This window comes from Eleginops maclovinus, chromosome 3, assembly GCF_036324505.1.
Source record: "Eleginops maclovinus isolate JMC-PN-2008 ecotype Puerto Natales chromosome 3, JC_Emac_rtc_rv5, whole genome shotgun sequence".
Classification (NCBI taxonomy): domain Eukaryota; kingdom Metazoa; phylum Chordata; class Actinopteri; order Perciformes; family Eleginopidae; genus Eleginops; species Eleginops maclovinus.
Genome location: NC_086351.1, coordinates 27,155,035 through 27,182,858, shown reverse-complemented (window position 1 = coordinate 27,182,858; position 27,824 = coordinate 27,155,035). Strand labels below are relative to the sequence as shown.

The 27,824-nt window shown below is 43.1% G+C and overlaps 2 protein-coding genes across 7 annotated transcripts in view; one reads left to right on the top strand and one right to left on the bottom strand.

The window, feature by feature from the left end:
- On the top strand, nt 1–24,889 carry pop1 (POP1 homolog, ribonuclease P/MRP subunit). 5 transcript variants are annotated; one of them, XM_063879279.1, is made up of 16 exons: nt 1–152; nt 1,004–1,094; nt 1,745–1,885; nt 2,103–2,278; nt 2,391–2,651; nt 2,770–2,857; nt 3,066–3,244; nt 3,356–3,621; nt 3,754–3,847; nt 3,936–4,041; nt 4,167–4,286; nt 6,569–6,687; nt 6,879–7,070; nt 21,311–21,501; nt 22,024–22,251; nt 23,954–24,889. In XM_063879279.1, exons 2-16 carry the CDS (start codon nt 1,007–1,009, stop codon nt 24,633–24,635), a joined length of 2,931 nt encoding a protein of 976 aa, XP_063735349.1. In that variant the 5' UTR covers nt 1–152; nt 1,004–1,006; the 3' UTR covers nt 24,636–24,889. The 5 variants fall into 5 exon arrangements, with proteins under 5 accessions (XP_063735349.1, XP_063735347.1, XP_063735351.1 ...); XM_063879277.1 differs by lacking the exon at nt 1–152 and adding an exon at nt 224–391; XM_063879281.1 differs by lacking the exon at nt 1–152 and adding an exon at nt 242–391 and having other exon boundaries at nt 21,311–21,465.
- An 840-nt stretch (nt 24,890–25,729) lies between these two features.
- The window catches only part of LOC134861805 (NIPA-like protein 2), a 93,708-nt gene continuing 91,613 nt past the window's right edge, over nt 25,730–27,824 (bottom strand). For both annotated transcript variants that reach the window (XM_063879284.1, XM_063879285.1), the window contains 3 exons: nt 26,312–26,375; nt 26,128–26,225; nt 25,730–25,943 (listed from right to left, as the gene is read on the bottom strand). In XM_063879284.1, coding sequence (XP_063735354.1) covers nt 25,843–25,943; nt 26,128–26,225; nt 26,312–26,375 — 263 coding nt within the window. In that variant the 3' untranslated portion in view covers nt 25,730–25,842. The remainder of the gene's footprint in view (nt 25,944–26,127; nt 26,226–26,311; nt 26,376–27,824) is intronic.

Genomic DNA, 27,824 nt, shown 5'->3' with positions numbered 1-27,824 from the left:
CGCGTTCGTGTGGAGGGTTCGCCACATTACATTCGGTTCCAATACAACACGTGGGGGAAAGGGAGTGGGTTATCAAACCCTCCGACAGCGAGTCTGCGTCGGTCCTGGCTTCTCCTGCTGTTCTACATGAAAAAAGGGAGCCTAATTCAGCTGTGAGTGTGACGACAGACCATGGATGTATAATAACAACTGGATACAGCGTCGGAGGCGGCACCTCGTTCATTCCTATGAGAGCTGCTCATTGGCAAAACAAAATGGCATGAGATTCTCGAGAGCAAAACGTCACAAATTACCCATCGTGCTTGGCTGTCGAGAGCATAGAGCATGCGCAGTTGAGTTACCCGCTAAGTCCCGCCCCCGATCAACCGCTCTCGGCTCGGTAGATTGAATGGTGAGAGAAAATAAATCTGGATTCAGCTTTTAGCGCATTTTACAACTTTAAGGACGTAATGGTTTTAATAAGGGTTATAAAAGGGTCAATATTGAGCCGTTTATTTGTTTAAAAGACGATTTACAGACATCTGTTTCCCAATGTAAGTCAATGTGGAAAATAGTATTTCTGGGCATGGTGACGTAACGGAATGATACGGACGTTATAGTACCCGCTGTTTTGTCACTACAAGTATGTTCCTCTAAATCCAAAGCACTTCCTGGGGGCTTGCGACAGATGGCCTAGGTATGGGCCGAAGTGTGTATGGGTCGGTTCGGAATTGGGCCGTAGTTTCCGGAAGCAAACATTAGCCGACCAGCGTGATAAAGGAAACACACATGGTAATTGTAGCAAAGGGGAAAACAGAACTGACTACACCTTGAAAACAGTGCATTCGTTCTGGGGAATGTAGAGATAAGCACATGCTGTGTTACTATCTGAATGTAATGTTTTAACGGCATGTTATGTTTGTTTGTCTTTCTCTTGCTGACCTGAAATAGTAGCTAAATAGCTAACGTTAGCAAGCAACTATGGCAGCTCACGTGGTTCTTGTTTTGTTTTGTTTTTTTATAGAAGATGTCTGCGGCCAAAGTGAAGATGCGAGGGAAGAAGATGAGGAACCAGCCCTCCAGTGTTCAGTATGTGGAGAGCAGCACACAGAACGGTACTGTGCATTCTGTTGGTTCTGAGCTGCTCCAATATGTCTGTGTTTGTTGTTTATTATGTTATACTGTATCCCCCGTCTTCACTTCTCTTTCTCTCCATGACCTAGTCTCCTCTTGCTGATGAATGCTTAGCTTTTCATAGGGTCAGCAGATCAGTATCCTGTCAGATAAGCAGTCATTGTTTTGTTTTTTTTACACAAAATTGACACTTTCTAAGTTGTTACCAAATGAACAGAGCTACAGAGGTAGCTACAGTATACTTGTCACATTTTGCCTCTCCCATTTTAGTGTTTTATCATGCTTTTTAAACAAACACATTTTAAACTCCTCAAGCTATAACAAAGTAAATGCCTCCAGACAAGCACCCCTGAGTGTCTGGCAGTTGTCTGACATAATCAGAAATACTTTATTTATCCCAAACTGGGAATTTTTGTTGCAGCAGCCAAATACAAAAAGAAGCATAACAAATAATTAGAAATAAAAATGAGAAATATACAAATGTACAAATAAGGCAATGAAATGGACCAGTATAATGTAAATTAATAATAATAATAATAATAATAATAATAATAATTGGTAATCTAGCCTAGGACATATATAACATTTGACCTGGTGGCCTTCAACTGATACAATAATTATCTTCTCTAAGGTGGAGGTGGTGATGAGGGTCCATCTAGCATCCATCCATCTACAAAAAGGCCAACAAACACCAACCAACGAGGTGGATGGGTCCGAGGACACCAGAAAGATGGTGGGGGCTACTCTAGGGAAATGCCCAAGTACATCACTGGTAAAGAAAATGTCCTACCCTCATAATTTATAAACAGATTTACATGTATATCCAGTATGCTGCTGTTTTGCAAGCCTGTTGCTTTTCCTGTCTGTCTTTTATACAAGTATAGTATTTAGTGGAAGTAAGGATGCTGCAAATGCAAATTCACTGTCAGCTTAATACCATTTTAAAATGTAGTGTCGCCACCCTTCTCCCCATATCTATCATTACTCAGCTGGAGCTTTTGCCAGGGCCAGGGCGGCAGAAGTGAACACCATGCTGAAAGCCGTCACCAAGACAACGGGCAGCTGCCATGTGTTTGGAGCCCTGCCTAAACACATGAGGAGAAGGGCTATGAGCCACAACACCAAGCGCCTTCCTTGCAGACTGAGAGAGGTGGCTAACAGAATGGTAAAGTTACAAATATTTCCTTTAATCTTCTACGTAACATTTTCTGTCTCTTCTTTTCATAGACCAGCCATCTCTGAGTACAGTGACGTTTCTGTTTCTTTTCTCCTCCTAGCGGGAGAAGAGCTTACAGGCTGGCCCGAAGAAGAAGAAGGAACAGGCAAAGAGCAAGAGCCGAAAGGCGCGCCGCCGGCACGGAAATCTGCTGATGGAGTTCAACCGCCGCCAGAGAAAGAACGTCTGGCTGGAAACGCACATTTGGCACGCCAAGCGCTTTCACATGGTTAAAAAATGGGGATACTGCCTTGGGAACAGGCCCACCTACAAATGCTACCGGTCTTGTCACAGGGCAATGAGCAGCCACTGCCTGCTACAGGTAACCCTTACCAAAGTGGAGTGCGTGTTGTATTGCTTTCTTACAAAATTATGATTGTTATCAACAGGATTTCACTGCCAGTTGACATTTTTTGATTTTTTTGTTGTTGTTGACGTAGGACCTATCTTATTATTGCTGCATAGAGCTTCAGGGAGAGGAAAACAAGCTGCTGGCTTCTCTTTCAGAACTGACTAGCAAGGAGACCGGTGAGACTAGCGTTACTCACACAACACGCTTTTGGGTCTTTTACTATATGCTCACAAATACTGTTGATGTGGCTTTATCTTCCACCTTCATTTTTCCTTTGCGAGTTTGGAGTGGTAATCTGCGTATTGTTAATTAACGCAAACTCTGATAAAAGTAGTTTATTGCTGAGATTTATTTATAATGTTAAAAGCATTTTGTGTACTTCAGGTCCCACCTTTGCTGCAGCACTGTGTCTATCAGGGCGCAGACAGGGCAGTGTGGTGGTGTACAGAGCAGGACAGTACCCTGCTCAGCCCCTGGGCCCTGTCACCTTCCTCTGGAGACCCCGTTCACAGGATTTAACAAACAGGCAGCTGTGGATCTGGGCTCATCCGACTATTAAACAGGTTTGGTGGTTCAAAATAAGTGTTATTTCAGTCTGTAGTGAAAGATTTCTTTTGGTGCTATGATGGTGAATGGGAGAAGAGGTTTAACTCCAGTAACTGTGCTCCTTTAAGGACCTTCTTCTGGAGTTACAAAAGGTATGCCAGTGTTGTGATGCTGTGGTTCATCCAGTGGTGACACCTGCTGAAGTTTTTCCCAGCCTACAATTGGAGCCAAAGCCTGAGAAGAACTCCGATGGCAAGAAAATAACCAAAACCAAGAGAAAGCTAAAGTTTAAGGATGCCAATGGACCTCCTGCTAAGAAGGTTCTTGGAGATGGAACCAGATCTCCCAACATCCCGGTTACCTGGAAGTCCAGCTCAAAAGGAATAGTTATAAAGTAAGTGTAGTTCGTATTGAAGTTAAATAAGATGCTTGCATACAAATTTGGCGTGGATGTATTATTTTCACTTAAAAATATTGATAGGTTTTTTTGTGACATTTTTTTTCGCTTCTTGTGGATGTGTTGCAGTGATCTCACAATGGAAATAGTTCGCTATCGCCTGATTGGACCACAGTCCTGTTCTGTTCTGGCAGAAACTATGGAAGCCGCTACGGTCTGTAATGTAAGAATTCTATTGTTGGCATCAAGGAAAGCAGAAAGCCTCTTAAATGTTCTTGCATTTAGCTCCAAAGAACTGTTTTTCTTTTAAGGAAATTAATGAATCCAAGCCCTCTCTCTGGTGGCCTGAGCAATGCAGAAGCAAGAACAAGATGAACCTGCATCAACAACAAACTCATGTCTTTAACATACTAAAAGGTGTATTGATATTTTATTTTTAAGCAAAATGCTGTTTATTTTCAACCCATAGTACTACATTTCTTGCCATCTGGTTAGGTATGTGTGTGCATGTTTATCTCACCATGACTGTAAAATTCATCCAGGCATCTTTTCGACTGGAGAGCTGCCCTCAGGCACAGTGCTGGGTCTGACTGTAGATGATCCCAGGCTGACTTTACCAACAAAGAAGGTTAAAGCTTTGCCCTGTGTAAAGCATGCACAAGGTAAAATCTGACCTACCAGACACTGGAGGAGGGTGGGCACTTCATTTACAAATACACATGGTTATTCGGGCATGCAATCATAAGTCATTTCTCCAGACTTGAATCATAACCTTTTCTTTTCTAATGTGGACTAAGTCATACAGCGTGCAGATGCATGAAATGTTCCGTTTTAGAAATGAAAGCAGAAACCTAATCCTTAAATAGGATGTATCTATAGTTTAGAATCAGTCTGTTGTTGTGGTCATGAGGTTGCTTCAGCGAGTACACATCTGGTTCTGTGCTCCGGGGGGCCTCTGCCTCGCCATGCAGATGTTCCAGGTTCGAATCCTGGCAGGACCCTGTACTCCACATACACCCTCAGTGACACACAACAGCTGATTCGCTGAATAAAATGGGGTTCCTTACAACCAGGCCATTTATATTTTAGAGTTTGCTTGTTTCGAACGTTACAACAATATTAGACTAAAGGAAATCCAGTCAAGTTTAAATAAAAAAAGCAAGGTACATTACATTGTTCATAGCATAATCATGCTGTGCATTATGTCCATGCTTGCACTTCCTTGTTTACATTTACCCACATGATAGTAAGAGTGTTTGGTAAAGCCCCTTTAATTTCTATACTTACAACTCTTCTACTGCCAAATGGCTAGATCGAATAAAAAAGGATATTTTGTTTTTTATACAAATCTTGTTTTTAGATAATTTCACATAAAAAAAAACTTTAAAAGAAATTGCACAAATAATAAAGTAACATGAGCTATTTAAAGCATTAACGCATGTAGTGATCATACAGCTCTGAAAAGAATTAAGAGACCAATCCAAATATTTCTTAAAGCTGCAGTCGGCAGGATTGTTTTGATTGTTTCATATTCATTTAAACTGACACTATGCTCCGACAGAACAACATAAATCAGCCGGTTTTAGAAAGAAAAACGCGTCTCTACCTCCACCTAGAGCCTGTTATTTGTTTTGCAAAAATCCACCGTGCCTGGTTCTTCTGGTCCAATCAGCGCACGGCTACAGTTCGTGCACACGCAACAGATCCCCCCCCCCCCCCCTCGCGCACTTTACAATATCACATGCACACGCCTGAAGTTCGCACTCACATGTGTGTTGGATTGTACGAAGCGTGATGGCGGAGAGAAAGACTAACAAGCTTCCAATTCCTTGGTTAACAACTGAAGCTACGAGGTCCAAAACAACCAAGGAAAAGAAAACCCCTGTAGAAAAGAAGGAAACAAAGAAAGAACGCGACCATGCCCGTGATAAAACCAGAATCAACATCGGACCGGCATTAAATTAGATCGATGCTGAAGAGTCGGGCGCGTTCACAGAAATCTGGTGCGCACGCACTGACGAGCACGAACTTGATTGGAGGGCGCTTGGTGGCAGTGGGGGAGGGGCGAGAGAGTAGTAAACATTCAAAATGTTGCCTAAGTCCCCTCGATTAGCCAGACTTGGCTACTGCAGCTTTAAATCTCAGTCCATTCATGTATGGCTTCCATTCCAGTATTCCAATGAAGAAAAATGTAGTCAGTAGTTTATAGAATCAATTTTTAAAATGTTTTTGTATTTTACCCGCATACACGCATACCTACCAGAGACACTGATATTGCTGACGGGGTTTCTTAATTTATTCCAAAGCTGTATATGAACCCAACTGAGTAAAATCGGTTTTCATATTTGTGAGGGTACAATAAATAACTTTTTATTTCCTTACAGCTGACTGTGGCATTTCAAATATTCAAAGCCCTGTTAATTTTGGCAAATTATGTTTTGTTTTTAAGTTACAAAAGCTTCTGGGGTACAGGAACATAATGTCTCTCTTCATTAGTACTAAACAAGAGCAGGATTAGCATAAGCAAATAAGACTGCCAAGATAATATGGCGCGGCTTTAAACTAACCAGGGTTATCTGTAACTTGTTATCACAGTATGACTCAAATACTTAAGTTTATATCGACGCCAATCATCCATCTCTAATAACATTTTGTAATTTTTTGTCCGACTGACCATCGTAATTTGGTTCCTCTAAAATAAGAGACGGGACAGTATTCTATTTTTTTTTTTATTAACGAAAACCTCAGAATCTGTATTTACCGGCATTCACATGACAGCAAATGTTTTACCCAAAAATCGGTGGGCGTCACGTAGATGGCAAGTACCTAGATGGGTTGCTTTCATCTATAAATCAGTCACAGAGAGCTTCATATGTCTCTCTTCACTTCTGTTGATGCTGGTCATACAGGATCATGCCTGTGTGTGCTTTGTGTTTTGTTTCAGAGGTGGACGAGGAGAGGAGGGAGTTGATCTTGCAAGGAGTTCCTGAGCTCTGCTGTCAGAGTAACCTGTGGGAGCAGTCAGTCCGCAACAACGTTACTGATAACAAGACATCCGAACAGGTTGTCCATCATTTTGTTGATTGCAGATATGTAATGCAGTACTTTCCAGTCACTCAGTTATTTATCTGACTATGTGCCTCATATTCATTCTTTTTTTTTTACATGTCCAAGCCTAACATCTTTAGCTCTGCTAACACAGATAATCTCATAGGTTGGTCATTCCTCAAGCATTTGCTTTGCATTTCCTTCAGGAATTGAACCGTATGAGAAACGAGGTGCTGGTTCCTGGCTCCAGGCTGAGCCTAACCCCTCCGCAGGGCAGAGTCCCCATCCTGCTGGTTCAACAGCCTGGCAAGCAGGTGGGAAATGAGATGAGCTCCTGGGGGGCTGGATGGGACCTACTGCTTCCTAAAGGATGGGGCATGGCCTTCTGGGTCCCACTGGTAGGTAACATGGACAGTGGATTTATTTGATTACATTTCACTTAATTATCTTTTCATTTAGATTAGATGACATAAAATTAGATTCAACTTTATTGTCATTTTACAGTAAAATGAAATGCAGTTTATATCCAACCAGAAAGTCGAAAGAGTATTAATGTACATAAAGGGTTACAATACATTTTTTCTTTTCAATGAAGTGTATTATTAAACATTTTCAGTATTAAACAAAAGAAAAATAATGAACAAGAACAAGTAAGGAGCAAAATAAATAGCTGATACACATCCAGGTATTATCCCACAAAGGTTTAAGACAAGGTACGTCAACAAGTCCGATACATGTTTCAAAAGAAAATACATCTGCATGTTTTTAAATTCAAATTATTTGCTCAAAATACCAAACAGATCAGCAATTGTAGCATGCCTCATACCCCTCTACTTCAGCCCATTTCCAAAAGTGCTTATTCTGTGACTGTAGCTTCAAATGAACTAGCTGCTGCTGGCCACGCCCCTTTGGAGCTGCTGCTGGGCACGCCCCTTTGGAGCGTCATGATCTCTCTTCTGAAGAGAGTTTTCTACCGGGAGAAACTCAGCTAAACGCTGCCATGATTAAATGCCATATTATGTTCCAAACCACATCCAGCATTATTTCTGAAACCCTTCTCAGTGTTTACCACTAGAACAGTGACATTATATGTATTATATATATACAATACAACAACTCTAAGTCCCTCCCTCCTGCAGACATCCTGCAAAAAGACACGCCGCACGAGGGGATTCAGCTCTCGACTGTAGGTTGGGACGTGTCACATGGTGGGGACGTTGCCAGGAGTTCAATGTAAAGCCAGCCCACATTTCCGATATGATGTCATATCGGCAGCAAATCTGGATCAGCTCGGTTGTACCCCCGTAGAGATGTGGGTAAGGAGTAGAAGAGAGAGGGTTGTATTTTCTGACACTTTGTGAGTCTCCTTACACACCGCGGACAAACATTTATGTATAAAAGACATCAAAAAGTGCTTTTTGCATAATAGGGAACCTTTAAGATGAGAGAGATATGTTTATTGCATTTAAGGCAGAACTTTGCAGAAGTATATTCAAGATTAAATTATGAAAAAAGTGCATTTTGCATAATAGGGGATTCGGAAAGTTTCAGGAAAGGAAATTCTCTCTCTTCTTGACCTGATCTATTTATATAAAAACCTGTCTGAAAATGAGCTGATCAGATTTTGGCCACTTATTGATTTATATTTTTGGGGGTTGGGCAACCATTAGCCAATAACCAACTAAGGTAACCCCTGCCCACCTTATCACCTGAATCTCAGGGCTGGAAAAGAGTGGTTTATGGCATCTGTTTGGTGTTTCAGCAAAACATTCAGAGCAATGTTCTGTATACATCTTAAGCCTAATATATGGTCTTGCGTCAAAGGCTACGGAGAGCCACGGAGAGCCCTCTCCATCGTCGGAAACCCTCCCGGAGACACTCCGTAGGCTTGCGTGCACCTGCCAATATTCCTCACTATACGCCGTGGAGGCCGCAAGGGTTGTGATTGGTCAGCTAAATAACATCAGTTACGGTTTAGCTCCTTCCTCTCACAACAACAATCCCGCCATTTTTGAAAGAGTTTACTGTGTGCCGGTCACATTTCAGCATGGAGGAAATCGAGGAACGATGGATTGAGGAAGTACGAAAGTACGATAGTCTATATGTGACGACTCGCAAAGACTACAAGGATGCTCAAATAACGAACAATTCTTGGAGAGAGATTGCAGAGACTGTTGGGATGGACGTCAAAACGTGCATTAAGAATTGGAGGTCCGTGAGGGACAAGTATGTTCGCCTCAGGAAGAAGATGGCCAGCTGCAGTGGGGATGCCGGCGGCCAACAGAAAGTGTCGGCACTGTACCTTTTCCTATCCTGGCTGGCACCTCCATGTCAAGCACTGACAGACGTCGTCAAATTACGATAAGGTAACTGGTTGTTAACATTGTGTAGGCGAGCTACCATGCTAGCAGTAGGCTGCGATTTGAGAGGGACAACTCATTCATTTTGCAAACAACATATGAGATAATTGACGATAAATGTGCCTGCATTTTAGATGTGATAAATACAATTGCCCATTTCTTCTGTCATTGTAACCGTAGGCTTTTTACACATCGCCGGTGCTATAACAGAGATGCCTGGCCATAGATGCCAACATTGCTTGACAGATAGGTACTTATTCATCCCGAAGGAATGTTTAGGCATCCAGTAGCTTATAGCCTACATATATACACACACATATGATTAAGAATCACTCACAGAAATGCAGGAAGTAAAGAGCATGTGAAGTGATTACAGAGGCCAGTGAGGGACTGGCTCTTTAATACATTGACCAGGATAAGATGCTATGGTAGAATGTGTTTAGTGGTAGTGCAAAAGAACAAATTGTTAATGCAGTGTATAAAGTGATGTGACTTTGACCATTGTAGCCATATGTGGTTTTCTTTTTGCTAACAGACAAACTATCTGCTCTTTCTTTACCATAGGATCAGAGCTCACCACCGACGCATGTAGACAATGATGGGTCGTTGGACCCATTGTCTGTGAATACTCAAGTGCCCGCTGAGTACCTTTTGCACCTTAATTACTTTGCACCTTGTTTGCTTTGCACTAAGAAATAAAATAATGAACCAAATAAGTTTTGAAAAAGTGTTGATGTTTATTAACAACACAACACTATTCTACATGGTTATAAGACATCAGGTCAGTTGGTTCTGCTTCATCTGTTGCCAAGTATGCCACGCGACACTATGTCATCCTGCCATGGTACCGCTCCCTCTGGCTTCAGAAAGAATTGCATTAGTTCAGTTCTGACACCCATAGCAACTTTGGTGGAACGGTTCCTGGACATCTCTGCTGAAATTATAGGTCCCAGGTTAGAGTCGCCAGCTACAACTCTGTGCCACTCACCAGGCTGCACCAATCTCCGGCGTGTTTGCCTCGTCGGTGTAAGCCAGATAATTGTGGAGACCAACACAAGCCTTTGCCACATCCACAACCTTGTCTGGCCGGAACTCAATTGGCCTCCCAAGAATTCTCCACCATGCTGCCATTATGCCAAATGTATTTTCAATCACCCGCCGGGCACTTGAGAGACGGTAACTGAAAGTAATCTTGACCCTGCCCAAATGTGCCCCTGAAAAAACTGCAGAATATTACTAAATAGAACATAATATTTCATCCAAAGAGAATATACTGGGCAGTGATTTAACATAATTTGTAACCTACCAGGAAATAGACGCATGAGATTGATGTGCAGGGGAAAGGCATTATCACCAACAATCAGCTGGGGTGTGTGGTTCCTTGTCCCAGGAAGAACAGCTGGTGGGGGCATGTTCAGCTTGTGGTTGAGCAGCGTCGATCCAAATGTGCTCTCTTTAAAAATGCCGCCGTCGCTCTCCCGTCCATACGCTCCCACGTCCACTGTCGTGAAGTGATACCTGGCATCATACGTTGCCATCAGTACAATGGAGTGAAAGCCTTTATAGTTGAAGTAGTCACTCCCGGCATGAGGCGGTGCCTTGATCTGAACATGTTTACCGTCAATGTTTCCAACGCAGTTTGGTAAATTCCACAGGCGCCAAAAATCATCTGCTGTGGCTTTCCACTGGCTGGTTGAAGGGCATGGCAGATAGTCTGGTTGCAGAGCCTTCCACAACGCCTTGCAGACCTCCGATACAACGCCGGACACTGTGCTGGACGCCATTTTGTAGCTCGCCGCTACAGCCTGTTGGCTCCCACCAGAGGCTAAAATCCTTAATGTCACAGCCATTCTCTGGGCAACATCTACTGTCGTGCTGTGTTTGCCCTGATGCTGTATAAATGATTGCACATGACAAAGAAGGTCGTCAAATTTGTCAGCCGACATTCGAAAATATTGAAAGTGCATTTCTTCGTCCGTGGCCCTCAGGTCGAACAAGTGTGTTGAATTCGCCCTTCCTCAGCCTCGACCTCCGCACCCCTCCTCTCTGTCGTTCCCTTCTCCATTTCTGTAACAGAAGGATTTGCATTTCAATATCGATCAGCTCCAACTCCAACTTCAGTCTTTCTCTCTCTGTCACCATTGTTCACTGTGTGGAACGGAGTCGGAAGGTAAACAATCCACGACGTGAGATTAGGTCATCTTGATCGGGTGAATTGCATTGCGTATCCGAACATCCCCACGGAGAACTTCGAAAGGTTCATGAGCCTCTGCGTGACCACGGAGTCGGATTGACGGATAGCTACGGAGTAGTATAATGAGCCCTTAAGTCCCTCATGCAGACATCCTGCTGAACACTTAGACACACAGAGGTGCTGCGGAGGGGATTCAGCTTGCCGACTGTATATGGGGGACAATAGGTTGGGACGTGTCACATGGGCGGGACGTTGCCAAGAGTTCAATGTCAAGCCAGCCCACATTTTCCTCATGAGCCATGCACCAGAGTGCAGTCATGGGTGAAAACGGATTAGAGGAAAGAGCAGAGCACAGCATACAACCCTGTGGAATGCTGGTGTTCAGGTTCGCAGTGGAAAAAGAAATGGCTTAATCTTACAGACTGGGGTCTGTTGGTCAGGAAGTCCAGTGTCCAGATGCAGAGGGAAGTGCTGAGCCCAAGGTCCCTGAGTTTAATAGACAGGATGGAGGGGATGACTGTGTTGAATGCGGAGCTCAAATCAATAAATAACATCCTAATGTAGGTGTTGTAAATTTCCAGTTGAGTGAAGGCATGGTTAAAAAACTGTGAATGTGGCATCCTCAGTTTACCTATTGGGACACAAACTAATAAGGGTATAATGTGGAAGGTAGGCTGGACTTAAGGTGAGCCAGTACCAGTCTCTCGAAGCACTTGGCAATGATGAGGCCAACATGTTGTAGAAATTCTCTTGATCTGCTCTCAGCCCCTATTCTGCAGACAAATGAAAGTATGAACATCTTTTGAATGGGCCTGTATTTCTACTGAAATCTTACCTGGCATCTTCCTGCTGTCAGTCTTTCTGCCTTCCACAGAACTATGGTTCCTCATTGTCTTGTTTTGTAATGCCTCTCATTATCTTTCAGCCGTCAGCCTCAGTGTTTCTGTACTGTGTTTATTGTGCTCAGTTAGGCAGCTAATGCAGCAATGAACCATAGAAGGCCCATTCCATCTGTATTTGTATTTAAAGTTGTTGATTTTTTGCAATAAAACAGAAGGAATTTTATTTTCCTGCTCATCTGTTTAGTTGTAAACCTGATGGTAACGTCTGTGACAGTAGATAAAAAAACATTTTTGTGACTCCTCTGAAGGAATGAAAAGGTTGATTTAATCTTATCTTTGAATTCAGCATAATGGGTTTTTGTTTACTTTTTTAACGTCATTTTACGATGGGAAGCCACTGAAACACTTCAGTCCTAAACAGAATGTAATCCAGGGATGCAAGAGAGCATGCAATATTTTTCAGTAGTAGGGTGTGACCCTGCAGCAGCTTTTTAGTTTGACCCAGCCCAGGGTTGGTATGTGTGTCTTTGTCTTTGGGTAAAATCCATTACGTATGAACAAACTCATATTTTCTCTCCCTCTGTTGAGTTTGACCAACATAGTAACTTCAGTTTAACAATTTAGCTGAATTTTGTTAATTTGTCCATAGAATTACACACTAAGTTTATACATTTTTGATGTTTGTAATAATAATAATAACTTTATTTAAATATGATTGTTTCGATGGATACAAAGCAGCATCCTTTTATAGAATTCAGTCAGACAACTCACGTGTTTCATTAATATGTTTATTAGAAGCAGTATATAGTTTGGCGTCTAGGCTCGGGCCTCATCACTCCACATATTAACATAGAACATTGAGTGATGATTAGTTAACTAACCCTCGGGCCTACAGGTGGAAGCTGGGGAGGAAGCTGGGGTGGTGGTGGAACGTGAACGCAGCAGCAGCGAGGTGAACACATTAGTAGCGTGGAAACAGCAGTAGTAGCAGCATCAGCAAGGCAGAGGTAGGCAGATCCAACAGCTAAAGTAGAGCGCCAGATTTAGGAGACTATGTTTGGTTGGTTGCAAGAGTGACGAGGGGCGTTATGTGCGAATGTATCATTGGTGCTCAAGTTGACTGCCTGAACCAGCTTGCAGGCTTCGCCCCATTAATTACAATGTTTGTTTTCTTCACCACTTGTGGTGTTGTTTTTGCTTTTTTCACGGATTATTAACATGCATTAAAATGGATACTAAACCAAATGCCGTAAAATGATAACATAAATATTGCTAAATAAAAAAAATGTACAACCTATTTTTCATCTTATCGAATGGATTTAATTGGAATTAAATAAAAGTAATAATCAGAACAAAACTATTCCAGTAATTTAAGAGAACATAAATTAAAGGCTATTTAAGTTGCTAAATATCAACACCATGGTCACAAATCAGCAACATAATCTATTCTTGAAATCCCAATAAGAAAGTAAAGTATCAATAGGTACAGTGGGGCAAAAAAGTATTTAGTCAGCCACCAATTGTGCAAGTTCTCCCATTTAAAAAGATGAGAGAGGCCTGTAATTTTTATCATAGGTATACCTCAACTATGAGAGACAAAATGAGAAAAAAAAATCCAGAAAATCACATTGTAGGATTTTTAAAGAATTAATTGGTAAATTCCTCGGTAAAATAAGTATTTGGTCACCTACAAACAAGCAAGATTTCTGGCTCTCACAGACCTGTAACTTCTTCTTTAAGAGGCTCCTCTGTCCTCCACCCGTTACCTGTATTAATGGCACCTTTTTGAACTCGTTATCAGTATAAAAGACACCTGTCCACAACCTCAAACAGTCATACTCCAAACTCCACTATGGCCAAGACCAAAGAGCTGTCAAAGGAGACCAGAGACAAAATTGTAGACCTGCACCAGGCTGGGAAAACTGAATCTGCAATAGGTAAGCAGCTTGGTGTGAAGAAATCAACTGTGGGAGCAATTATTAGAAAATGGAAGACATACAAGACCACTGCTAATCTCCCTCGATCTGGGGCTCTACGCAAGATCTCACCCCGTGGGGTCAAAATGATCACAAGAACGGTGAGCAAAAATCCCAGAACCACACGGGGGGACCTAGTGAATGACCTGCAGAGAGCTGGGACCAAAGTAACAGAGGCTACCATCAGTAACACACTACGCCGCCAGGGACTTAAATCCTGCAGTTCCAGACGTGTCCCCCTGCTTAAGCCAGTACATGCCCAGGCCCGTCTGAAGTTTGCTAGAGGGCATTTGGATGATCCAGAAGAGGATTGGGAAGATGTCATATGGTCAGATGTAACCAAAATAGAACTTTTTGGTAAAAACTCAACTCGTCGTGTTTGGAGGAGAAAGAATGCAGAGTTGCATCCAAAGAACACCATACCTACTGTGAAGCATGGGGGTGGAAACATCATGCTTTGGGGCTGTTTTTCTGCAAAGGGACCAGGACGACTGATCCGTGTAAAGGAAAGAATGAATGGGGCCATGTATCGTGAGATTTTGAGTGAAAACCTCCTTCCATCAGCAAGGGCACTGAAGATGAAGCGTGGCTGGGTCTTTCAGCATGACAATGATCCCAAACACACCGCCAGGGCAACGAAGGAGTGGCTTCGTAAGAAGCATTTCAAGGTCCTGGAGTGGCCTAGCCAGTCTCCAGATCTCAACCCCATAGAAAATCTTTGGAGGGAGTTGAAAGTCTGTGTTGCCCAGCGACAGCCCCAAAACATCACTGCTTTAGAGGAGATCTGCATGGAGGAATGGGCCAAAATACCAGCAACAGTGTGTGAAAACCTTGTGAAGACTTACAGAAAACGTTTGACCTCTGTCATTGCCAACAAAGGGTATATAACAAAGTATTGAGATGAACTTTTGTTATTGACCAAATACTTATTTTCCACAATAATTTGAAAATAAATTCTTTAAAAATCAGACGGGTCTGTGAGAGCCAGAAATCTTGCTTGTTTGTAGGTGACCAAATACTTATTTTACCGAGGAATTTACCAATTAATTCATTAAAAATCCTACAATGTGATTTCCTGGATTTTTTTTCTCATTCTGTCTCTCATAGTTGAGGTATACCTATGATAAAAATTACAGGCCTCTCCCATCTTTTTAAATGGGAGAACTTGCACAATTGGTGGCTGACTAAATACTTTTTTGCCCCACTGTATGAACTCAACTCATCTCTTGAAGTGCTTGAATGATTTTCAGGCACCAGATGTTTTAACATGAAGAGATTTAGATTTGGGTGACTGGTATAAAGATGTTATCTCAAAGATTTCTTAGGTGCTAAAGTTAAAATCCTGGACATGTTTTGTATTTCAGTCAGTATTGCTTGTGGTGTGATATGTAGATCTATATGATACTTTGACCACAGATTTATTTGTCTTAAAAAATAAACAAAATCTTTTGCTTTTAGAACTATTGATATGACAAAACAAGACATTTGATAAGTTATCTTGGGGTTCAAGAAATTGTGATCACCATTATATATATATATATATAACAAAAGTTGTGGGAGCAACTGCTTCTTTGTATTTTTTATTTTTTTTATAGTGGTTTTGTGTGGATGTACTTCTGTACATCCTGTCTGTGTTTTGGGGTTTCTACCAGGATTGGTGGCAGTTCCACTCAGGGCGCAGCATGTTTACTGCTTCACGGGGGATAGGCTGAATGAGATGACTTCATGTTTGCTGTTGGAGGCTTTAGTGTTGAGTGGGAGATTACACATTACTTTTTCCAGGCAACTACAATGTAAGTGGATTTTTTCTTTAATAAAATTATCTTCAAAATATATTTTTCTCACACCCACACAGTCCTGCCTCCTATACATCCCATCCTCTCCCGGCAGGGACAGGTTTTAGTGTCTGCATTGTGTCTGAACAGAACGTTTTGTGTGTGTGCATGTGTCTGCCTGTCTCTTTGTGGATTAGTTTTTTTAAGTGCATGCCGCCGCTTTCACCTCAAGCTAAACTTGACATTTTACAAAATGCACTCCTTCCTGAACTACCACACAAATGTGTACACACACAGCTATGATCATATGACAAGAAAAGTTTTTTCCTAATGTTTTAACGTCATGATAAGAGTGCGACGGAATGGAAATCGTTCAGACTCCCTGCAGCAGGTTTTTTGAGAACTGTCACGATAGTTTTCATCTTCAGTAATGTAGGAACAACAACCTGGCCCAGTAAAGACCTCGGACAGCATATACTTTAAGCACACTTCCAGGGATGCCATCTGGAGCATTGGTAGAGAGTCTGATGGTCTGTGCTTTTGGTGGGGGGTGGTGTCTATGATGGCTTGTGTTTTATTGTCGTGATCAAAACCCCTTGAGCTTGTCAGGTCATGAGACATCATTACCGCAAGTGGAGCTATGTTTACGCTTCTGTAATCCATGAAGGACTGGATGCATTGCCTGTGCCTGTGGTCAGAGTTGTTCATGAAATGCTCCTCAATCAGCTGTTTGTGTTTTTGTTTGGCACTCCTGGTACCCTTTTTCAGATTGGACGTGTCTGAGCTATAAGCCTTTGGGTTGCCGGAATTGAGAGCAGCAGCACGTGGCTTCAGCTAAAATCTGACATCTCTGTTCATCCAAGTCTTCTGTTTAGGCAGGGTCTGGATTTGTTTGTGGGTTAGGACATTGTTGTTGCATGTGTTGATGCAGTCTCAAACAGAAGAGGTGTATCTTTCAATGTCCATGTATGAGTCCAGAATGACCTGGATAGTTGCACAGTGTGGTAAACGCTAGTTATTTCCACTGTGTTTTGTAATCCTCCTTTAGTTTTTTCTTTGTGAGCTTGGGGCTGCCCCCAATTAGTCGATTAAACCCTAGTCGTTGAAAAAAGTATTTGACGACTCATTCTTTAGTCTATTAGTTGGGGGGAAAAAAAAAAACGTGCTATGACGCGTCAGCCAGAAGACCCCCAGACTTCATTCAGAGCTGAGCCTGGTCCTTAAGGTTATTTTGTCTGGCAGGAAATCCAAAGAGTGTGTAAAGAACGAGCCCCAGAAGGTGAGATGCAAACTCTGCAGGCAAAAAGTCGCCTCCGTATCCACGACATCGGAGCGCGGCTTCCTGAATGCCGGCATCATAACAAAACACGGAGCTTAATCATCCTTGACAATGTGTGTTCCTTTCTCAGACTCGGAGGAAAACAGCAGTAGTGAGTCAGGCAGTAGCCTTGCTTTGTATCAACGTGTATAAACCTATAATATATAATCATTCTGACCTCAGAAAACTATCAATTCCTTCATTCATGGTGAAAAGGTAATGTGCGAGGTATTTCTGCCGTCACGCATATTTGTTTATTGTTTCTGTCTCCTGTGTTGTATTTATTGGCTTCTTATATTCAGATATGAATTATAGAAACTACAACTAAATGTTCGGTGTGTGTGCTCGCTGTTTGTTCCGACACACATTAAGAATCCTTACCAGAGGTTTTGCTGTTTTACACCGCTGACGGGCGGACCGCTCCGTCCATGAGGTGCGCTGTGACTCTCAGGCGCTTTCTACGTGTAACATTTAACTTATATTTCGAAGGTTCATCATCCATCCATCCATCCATCCATCTTCTCCCGCTTTTTCGTCAGGGTCGCGGAGGTAACAGCTCCAGCATAGAGCCCCAAACTTTCCTTTCGCTGGCCACATCAACCAGCTCCGACTGGGGGAATCCAAGGCGCTCCCAGGCCAGCGAAGAGATATAATCCCTCCACCTGGTCCTAGGTCTACCCCTCGGTCTCTTCCCAGCTGGACGTGCCTGGAACACCTCCCTAGGGAGGCGCCCAGGTGGCATCCTCACTAGGTGCCTGAACCACCTCAACTGGCTCCTTTCAACGTGAAGGAGCAGCGGTTCTACTCAGAGTCCCTCCCGGATGACTGAACTTCTCACCTTATCCCTAAGGCAGATGCCAGCCACCCTGCGGAGAAATCCCATTTCGGCCGCTTGTAACCGCGATCTCGTTCTTTCGGTCATGACCCATCCTTCATGACCATAGGTGAGGGTAGGAACGAAGATTGCCCGGTAGACAGAGAGCTTTGCCTTCTGGCTCAGGTCTCTTTTCGTCACAACGGTGCGGTAAAGCGACTGCAGTACCGCCCCCGCTGCTCCGATTCTCCGGCCCATCTCACGCTCCATTGTTCCCTCACTCGAGAACAAGACCCCGAGATACTTGAACTCCTTCACTTGGGGTAAGGCTTCATTCCCTACCTGGAGTGGACAATCCATCGGTTTCCTGCTGAGAACCATGGCCTCAGATTTGGAGGTGCTGATCCTCATCCCAGCCGCTTCACACTCGGCCGCGAACCGATCCAGTGAGTGCTGAAGGTCACAGACCGATGAAGCCATTAGGACCACATCATCTGCAAAAAGCAGTGGTGCAATCCTTAGCCCACCGAACTGCAAACCCCCTCCCTCACGACTACGCCTCGAAATCCTGTCCATGAATATCACAAACAGGATTGGTGACAAAGCGCAGCCCTGGCGGAGGCCAACCCTCACCGGAAATCGGTCCGACGTGCTGCCGAGGACACAGCTCTCGCTTTGAGAGTACAGAGATTGGATGGCCCTGAGCAGAGACCCCCTCACCCCATACTCCCGCAGCACCTCCCACAGTATCTCCCTGGGAACCCGGTCATATGCCTTCTCCAAATCCACAAAGCACATGTAGACCGGATGAGCGTACTCCCAGGATCCTTGCGAGAGTGAAAAGCTGGTCCGTCGTTCCACGACCAGGACGAAAACCGCATTGTTCCTCTTCAATCTGAGGTTTGACAATCGGCCGGACCCTCCTTTCCAGCACCCCCTTTTTAAAGAGAGGAACCACCACCCCGGTCTGCCACTCCTTCGGTACTGTTTCCGACTTCCACGCAATGTTGATGAGACGTGTCAACCATGACAGTCCCTCAACACCCAGAGCCTTCAGCATTTCTGGGCGGATCTCATCCACCCCCGGGGCTTTGCCACTGTGGAGCTGTTTAACTACCTGAGTGACTTTCCTCCGTGAGATTGGAATTGATCCCCCTTCATACTCCAGCTCCGCCTCTAACATAGAGTGCGGAGTTGTCGGATTCAGGAGTTCCTCAAAGTGTTCCTTCCACCGCCCTAACACACTATCAGTTGAGGTCAATAGCGCCCCATCCTTACTGTACACAGCTTGGATGGTACCCTGCTTCCCCCTCCTGAGGTGTCGGACGGTTTTCCAGAACAACTTTGGTGCCGACCGAAAGTCCTTCTCCATGGCTTCTCCGAACTTCTCCCACACCCGCTGCTTTGCCTCGGCCACGGCTGAGGCTGCTGCCCTTCGGGCCTGTCGATACCTTGCAACTGCGTCAGGAGTACCCAGGGATAACATATCCCGGAAGGCCTCCTTCTTCAGTCGGACGGCTTCCCTGACCACCGGTGTCCACCAGGAGGTTCGAGGGTTACCGCCCCTTGAGGCACCTAAGACCTTGAGACCACAGCTCCCTGCCGCAGCTTCGGCAATAGAGGCTTTGAACACCGCCCACTCTGGTTCAATGTCCCCAGCCTCCACAGGGATGCCTGAAAAGCTCCGCCGGAGGTGTGAGTTGAAGGCCTCCTGGACATGGGACTCCTCCAGACGTTCACAGTTCACCCGCACTACACGTTTGGGCTTACCAGGTCTGTCCAGAGGCTTCCCCCACCACTCGACCCAACTCACCACCAGAAGGTGATCAGTTGACAACTCCGCCCCTCTCTTCACCCGAGTGTCCAAAACATGCGGCCTCAGGTCCGATGATACGATAACAAAATCGATCATGGACCTTCTGCCTAGGGTGCTCTGGTACCACGTACACTTATGAGCATCCTTATGTTCGAACATGGTGTTTGTTATGGCCAATCCATGACTAGTACAGAAGTCCAGTAGCAAACCACCACTCCGGTTCAGATCAGGGGGGCCGTTCCTCCCAATCACGCCCCTCCAAGTGTCTCCATCATTGCCCACGTGTGCGTTGAAGTCTCCCAGTAAGACTAAGGAGTCCCCTTCAGGAGCCCCATACAGGACTTCTTTCAGGGTCTCCAAGAAGGCCGAATACTCTGAACTGCTGTTTGGTGCATAAGCACACACAACAGTCAGAGTTTTCCCCCCCATGACCCGCAGGCGTAGGGAGGCGACCCTCTCGTCCACTGGGGTAAACTCCAACAAAGCGGCACTCAACCGGGGGCTTGTGAGTTTCCCCACACCCGCTCGGCGCCTCACACCTTGGGCAACTCCGGAGAAGAATAGAGTCCAACCCTTATCCAGAAGTAAGGTTCCAGAGCCGACGCTGTGCGTAGAGGTGAGCCCCACCAGATCCAACTGGTAACGCTCCACCTCCCGCACAAGCTCTGGCTCCTTCCCCCCCAGAGAGGTGACATTCCACGTCCCCAAAGCCAACTTCTGTCGCCTGAGTCTGGTCCGTCGAGACCCTCTGCTTTCACTGTGAAAGCAGAGGTTCATCATTACAGTTTAAATTTATATTTTATGTAATGCTATCTTGGAATCAACCTCCACTGGCTACACCCATGCTGTTCAAAGTGCAAAGGTCAACCTGGTCACCCTAATGTGGGACAATTTTATCTTGCTCCTTAAGTGTACAAAATTCTTTGGTGTCAAAAAGGGGTCTTAATTAATAACAGATTATTAGTAATTATAAACTAGGGGTGTCTTGTAGGTAAAAAATCAGGACTTTATGGTGGGATCAATGTACTTCTTAATGGACATAATTATCCGACAAGGTACGCATAGGCATACAAGCTGAGCAGTTATAACAGCTTTTGACTTTTTTAATCAGGGAAAATACAAGCAATTTGATTGCCAGGGTTACCAAATGACTTCACCTTATACAGATCATTAAGGATATATTATGACTTCCTAAATACATTTTAAATCTGACGAAAACTACACCAGAGTCGACTTGGAAGTGGATGAGATCTGCATTTCCAAGCCTTTTCAGTTGTTTGGTCTGCAGAAGAGTTTCACACCTGCTCAAAGAAACCCTAGTTCAGGTTGGGTGTGAAACCAGCATCATTTAAAACTTTCAATACTGTTCTAAGGTTTTAACAAATGTGTTGTTTCCTTGTTTGCTGCAGTCCTATTTTATCTGGACAGGCACTGTGAAATGATAAATGTACCTTGAAATTTGAAAGGGGGCAAGAAGCATTATTTGTTAATTTCCCTAAATTCCTGTGTTTATTCTTTAATGCCTTCTTTTTCCATCTGCCAGGTGTACAGAGGAGTTCGCATTGGAGGGCTGAATATGGGTGTGAAACACTCTCAGAATAAAGGAGCCCCACACTTTCCCCATGATTACCCAGACTGTCCTTCAGGTGTACGTTTTCAGGAGGAACAGGAGGCAGAACTCTTGGCAAAGTTCAAAAGGTCAGCTAAAACCAGAGCAGAAAAGGAACCAAAAATGTAAATATTGTATATTTTGATTATTTGTGCTATTAAGGAATTGTGCAGAATATCTTGTGCTGCCAAAGCCAACATCTATCCTGTATTATATAGAAGGCTGATTTTACTGATGGACCTGTTTCAAAAATCTAGTTTAATCATCAATTGTGCAGGCAAACTTAACACCGTAAATTGGAAATGTTTCCTTAAACAAAACATAAAGTAGGGGGTTAGTTACACTAGCTAGTGTTGGAAGTAAATATGCCTTGAATTAGTCTGTTACACTATGACTATACAATCATCTGCTAGGTTAAGATAACATCCACTTGCCTACAGCCTGATTAAATGGAGGGCATGATATTGGATTCAAGTTTGATAAAGGGAAGCACTCCAAAGCTCTGACCACAGTACATTCCCATTATGCACATTTCCCATCATGCAAGCGAGATGGTAATAAGGCTGCGTGTTTCTTTTTCAATACTTTTGGCCGTGTAGCACTCATGACAGTTTGACAAGGGTTTTACCTTCTGACCTCTCCTGTAGGCGTCCGCCCGCCAAAAGAACCAATTATATTAAACATGGCTGTCTGGCTCCTTTCGGTTGCCCGTGGCAACAGCTGTCTGAGGAGTGGGAACTTATCTCAAGGGAAGGAGGAGAAGAGGGGAGAAGAGACTGCCAGAGCACAGCAGAGGCTGATGCAGTGATGGAGGAAATGACATCATGTGGAGAAATCGCTGAGACAAAGCCTCTGAGCCGATTTATTGTACTGAGGTAAGTGTTTGTCTTTACCTTCCCTTTATTCATGTTTTTAACATTCACTGAAGATTTATTCTTTTTTTAATCCTCTCCCCTATTGTGAAAATGAATTAAAGTCAGTATTGAATCAAAAGACACCCACTGCAGTTCTACACCAAGCTGTTTAACATCCTGCTAATGTTAATCACACTTCTTACAATATTAGTGCTGTTGACTTTTATAGGTTCCTTGAGCATAAATGTGCACTATTTTTGGGTGTGAAGTGATTACTTCTTTCCTATTTTTGATTGAGACCCCGGCACAGATTTTGGCAGGCTTGATGCATTCTGCTTCTCCAGTGTACCTCCTTTTCATCATAATGTCCCTGATGAAAATACCCAAAGTAGGGATGGGCGATATGGCCTAAAAACAAAATCCCCAATTTTTTAAACAAAAAATCTGATTTACGATTTAAATCGATTTTCTCTCTCTTTTAGTTTGAACATCCTCTTTTCTAAAAATTCTTAGCCAGGAAGACAAGCCTGTCTACCACCTCTGGCTTTAGACATGCCTGGTGGCATGTAACAAGCCACGATTGAAAGTATGCAGTTTGGAGGCAGACGCTCCGCAGAGTCCAGTCGTTGTTAATAAAGTGCACAGTTAAGACTCATATAAGGCTGCATCGTCCGACTCGACCATAAATCTGTGGTGGCAGAATAAAAGGACACCTCTTCCAGCTCCATTACGACCCGTTGTCGCGTGCTATTATAAAGCTGAGGCAAGGCAATTTCGGAGAAGTACTTTCGGCTTGGTAACACGTACCTGGGGTCCAAAACTTTTAGCATGCGAATGAACCCCGGCTTTTCCACAGTATATATGGGCACCATATCCTTTGCTATATACATTGCGACCACATCTTTAATCGCTTTCCAGCGGGCCCCATTCTTTTCATATGGGATGCAGTTTGAAAATGTTTGTAAGACGATGGATTGTTTTTGGGCGGGTGTGCTTGTGGTGCCGCCGTCTTTTTCATTTCGTTGGGCGCCACATTTCTCCCATTCGGCAGGATGCCTCTGTTTGAGGTGCTGCAGTAAATTTATCGTACTGCTGCCTTTGCTAGCAACAGACTTCAAACACACTTTGCAGCAGGGTGTTTGATCTAAGGCTGTTGCCGTAAACAAAAACCAATTCCAAATTACGCATGGCACTGTGCCTTTATTGGGAACAAGTTCTTCCCTGCTCGCTGCTATGTTGTTTAGTGTATCTCTATGGTAAACGCGTGCGCGGCGCAGGGGGAGGGATGAGCCCATTCCGAACTACGGGAGCCCAGAAGGGAGCGTTGGCGGATGTTGGAGAGAAAACCAGTTTTCATTCAAACAAGTCGACGTAAACTACACACTCGAGTTAATCGATAAAATCAATTTATTGCCCAGCCCTAACCCAAAGTACATCCAGCCTTAAATTGCTGCAATACATCAGAGATTAGAGGAAGGGAAGAGTTGAATTTATTCTCATGAAACCAACACATCAGCCTTGAGACATGAAGCACTTTATGAGAAATAAATGGGATTGCTTTTCACTGTGCATTGGTTGCCTTTTTTTCAATATTAAAACTAAAAATGGCTTTTAACAAAATTTGAATTTCATTCGGGGGGCTTTATGCAGCCATAGCAATGTTTCTTTTTGAATATGAATCACTTCTTACTAATGGATATTGATTATGTTTTATGCTTCTTAGGAACAGAAAGTCACTGAGGCTGCTGTCTGGTTGGTGCCGACCCACGACATCTAAAGGTCAAAAGTCGTGCCGTGTTGGGGAGCTGCCACCTCTGGACAGTTCAGCCATGACAGGGTTTCTTACTGCACATAGGATGAGTCTGGTGTGGGTGCGTCTTTCATTACTGTGCAAGGGCAAACCAGAGCTCCATGCCATGGTGTGTGTTCCAACAGCAGAAGACTTGAAGCTTCTGAAGAAAAAGCGTGGCAGCTGCGGCCCCCAGGAGCCCCTGCACAGAGACTACTTTAAAAGTAGGGTTCGACGCAGAAAAAAGGAGCCCAAGAAAGCTGCTGAATCATCTTGGTGTTCTGATAACACTCAGGGCAAAGAGTCAGTCTTTTCCTCTGAACCAAACTCCATCACAACTGTCGATCCCAAATCATCCTCCTCGGACATCATTCTTGGGCTGTGGCCAGACCCTTTACCGAGCATCACCTCTCACTGCTCCCGGGTGACTCTGGGCTGGGTCACTCAGGGTGACTTCTCCCTGTCTGCAGGCTGCGGGGAGGCCCTGGGTTTCATCAGCGTTACTGCTCTTCTTAAAACCCTCTTCAACCAGCCGATGGAACACAGAGGAGTTTTTCTGCTGCGCAACCCCACATCCCTGCACTACCGCTTTGCAAAAATCAACATAGAGGTCTGATAGAAACATCTGGGCCCGTGCAGAACTGTACCTCCAATCTGAATTCTAATGTAATTGAAGAACTCAAGGTATATGTCATTAATTTGCATGATTCTTCATTTTTTTTCTTTTAACAGTTTTTCACATCCCTCTGTATTCATGGTAATGATGCCAGGAGAATTTATGTTGAGAGTGTCACTTTCTGTTTGAGAATGCCTCAGTTAAAAAGGTTTAGTTTGAACCTAAGATAATAAAATATCCATACTGCACATAAAGACTTTGTTATTTTTGAGTAATTACTGTCACATGTGTAAGACGGTACAGTGTTGCAGCACACTCAATCATTTCAATATGCATTATGTTATTAGAAGTAAATGCTATGAACATGCATTATTTTTATAGTTACATTGCATGAGCACTGGTTTCCCACTCATCCAATAATGTGTAGGTGGCAGATAAGAGTTTTGTTGCTTGGCAACACTAAAGTTCAGCAGTTGGGAATGCAGTCAGAAATGTACTTAGGGAAAAGATGGGTGGACAGACTGAGCATTAATTCTCTTAAGAATTCAGAGTTCTCTTTCTTCTTCTTGGAAACTGGTTTCAGAATGATGCATTTTCATGTTATCCCACACGCAAAGTCATACCTGCTAGATATGTGTGAGCAACTTTAATTGATATAGCTAATACTGAACTTCTTATGTTTGTCTTTTATTAACTGAATTCACTTCACCCCAGATCATGACACATGCATAGTTCCCTGGTCATTTACGTTCCCCAACCATTAGAGGGCAGTATTGTTCCTAATTTCCCTTTTATGAAATGGACACACTATTGAACCCTCAGATTTTGTCCTTATTAGTGACAACAGATCCCAGATTTTATACAATTTATTTAAATACATACATCTATGTTGTATAAGAAGCCATTTGTTATTGCTAGAAGGGAATTTGATGTTGCACTCTGATGCACCACAATAAGATAATACTGTTCAGCTACTGTAAACTGTGCTGTTATAAATGATCTCAAGCCACTTCTCAGATATTTAGAGATGCCATTTTTTGACATATACATTTTAAGACCAATGTGGCCACCAATATGCACTCAGCTAACACTGGTTTGAATTGATGCCTACCGTTTATTTTTAGAAAGAGATATTATTGAAGTTCACAGGAAAAGTAATTTACACACAAATCCACCAACATTACAATCCCAACAGATGGTGCAGGTCCTATGTATCATCAGTTTGGCCAGCTGTGTTGCACATGAGTTTGGCTGCCAGCGATCCGTATGTCTGTGCCTCGGGCTGCACTTTGTCTGTGTGACTTCTCCCTGTGAACGTGGACAGCACAGCTCATTAGATCAACCCCACTGCCACTGGGCTGCACGCTTTAGCATTTGGATAGATCCAGTGTTGCTGCTTGCAAATCAATACACCATACTCAATGCTAATAGGTCAGTATGTAACATAGCAAAATTTGAAGATAGCTGATTACAAGTTGATTAGAAAACTTACGAGGAATCTTATCCATTGAGATGCAATTGGGATTTTGCAGCTTTATTTTTGGCCTGTTTCGGGCTATCAGGAAAACTCCAAGGAAAGACAGAAGACAACTGGGAGAGAGTTTTATAGATACAATCTTACAACAAATACCACATTTAAATATGTAGCAATTACTTGTGTGTCATTGAACACTTACCCAAGAAGAAACATAAAAATGTTTAGTAAGGCCAATTCTTCAAATTCCTCATAAAATACTATCCCTGCGAAGTGAAAAACAGGAATTTTCAGGAAAACAGCTTATGTAGACTCTCAAGTTTGCTTTGTAAATAGACATGAAAATCACTACACAAGCATGGGAGCAAAGTGTTTTATTAGAAACTTAGGAGTGTAGTTCTTACCATTGAGCACTAACACAGAACTTTTTTTTTTCTGAGTGATTGTTTCAATCTGTGATATTTGGAACAAAAGTGTATCTTCACTTTTCCTGACCTCACTACATGTTATTCAATGTGGATCAAAACTCATCTTAGAAGAACACACCCCGAGATGTTCTAATGCTGCCAGAAATAATGAATCAGCAATTTCTTGTTCAATGCAGTCAGTGGTGGGTGTTACATGTAGGTGGAGAGAGAAACTGTAATACCAACAGCAAAAACAGCAGGACATTATAATAAAAGGTGAGAGTAGCTCAAATCCCTTCATGCTCTGTGGCGCTTGCCCCCCTATGATTGGATGTCCTCATTTATGATTATAGCATATCAGTGCAAAAAAAGTTGTTAACCCTTAGGAGTCTACCGTCCAAGCTATTCTTATATGTTTAAAGACTGATACCAAAAGCCTAATTCACTGTTGATTTGGACTGGTAGTGGAAGATATTTTTGCTATGGCACTGAAGCTTCACTGTAAGTGATCTCATAGCAACAGCAGTTGGGCAATTTTTCCACTAGAAGAATACCAAACATGGTAATGAGTTTATAATTATAAGGTCTATTTTACAATTGCTTTAATTCATAAAGTGTAGTAGGTCCCTCAAGATGAAAATACTTCTGAGAATCGTTGTCTTGGTATATACAGAACAAAGAACACCATCATTGTTTAGATAATATAACTGACCTAACACCACACACGCTATAAATACTGCGGGGTCTTTGCCAAACAATGAGTAAGGGATTTACATCCACAGGTAGGAATCACCATCTTGACTGTATTATGTGCCACTGTTACCATTTTTCAATTTAAATGTTAGCAGTTTTCTCAACCAGCACAATTTTCGATAGGCTGCCAGACCGGACCAGAAACAGTTCTGAAATATTTTTTTATTTATTTATACAGTGGGTAAAATAAGTATTGAACACATCACGATTTTTCTCAGTAAATATATTTCTAAAGGTGCTATTGACATGAGATTGTCATCAGATGTCGGTAACAACCCGTGCAATCCACACATGCAAAGAAATCAAACCATAGATGTCCATAAATAAAGTTATGTGTATTAAAATGGAATGACACAGGGAAAAAGTATTGAACACATGAAGAAAGGGAGGTGCAAAAAGGCATGGAAAGCCAAGACCCCAGCTGAAATCTATCAGTAATTAGAAAGCAATCCTACCCCTCAGTGCAAATAAATATCAGCTGATTCAGTCCCAACTGATGGCCTATAAAAAGGTCTCTCATTACCAAGGTGTCACACAAGAAAGATCTCATGATGG

What these genes read in the sequence shown, in the direction of transcription:
- pop1 (XM_063879277.1), top strand. An exon ending in GGAGAGCAGCACACAGAACG is followed by an intron (nt 1,095 to 1,744) that starts GTACTGTGCATT and finishes ATCTTCTCTAAG; the next exon opens with GTGGAGGTGGTGATGAGGGT. An exon ending in TCAAAAGGAATAGTTATAAA is followed by an intron (nt 3,622 to 3,753) that starts GTAAGTGTAGTT and finishes GATGTGTTGCAG; the next exon opens with TGATCTCACAATGGAAATAG.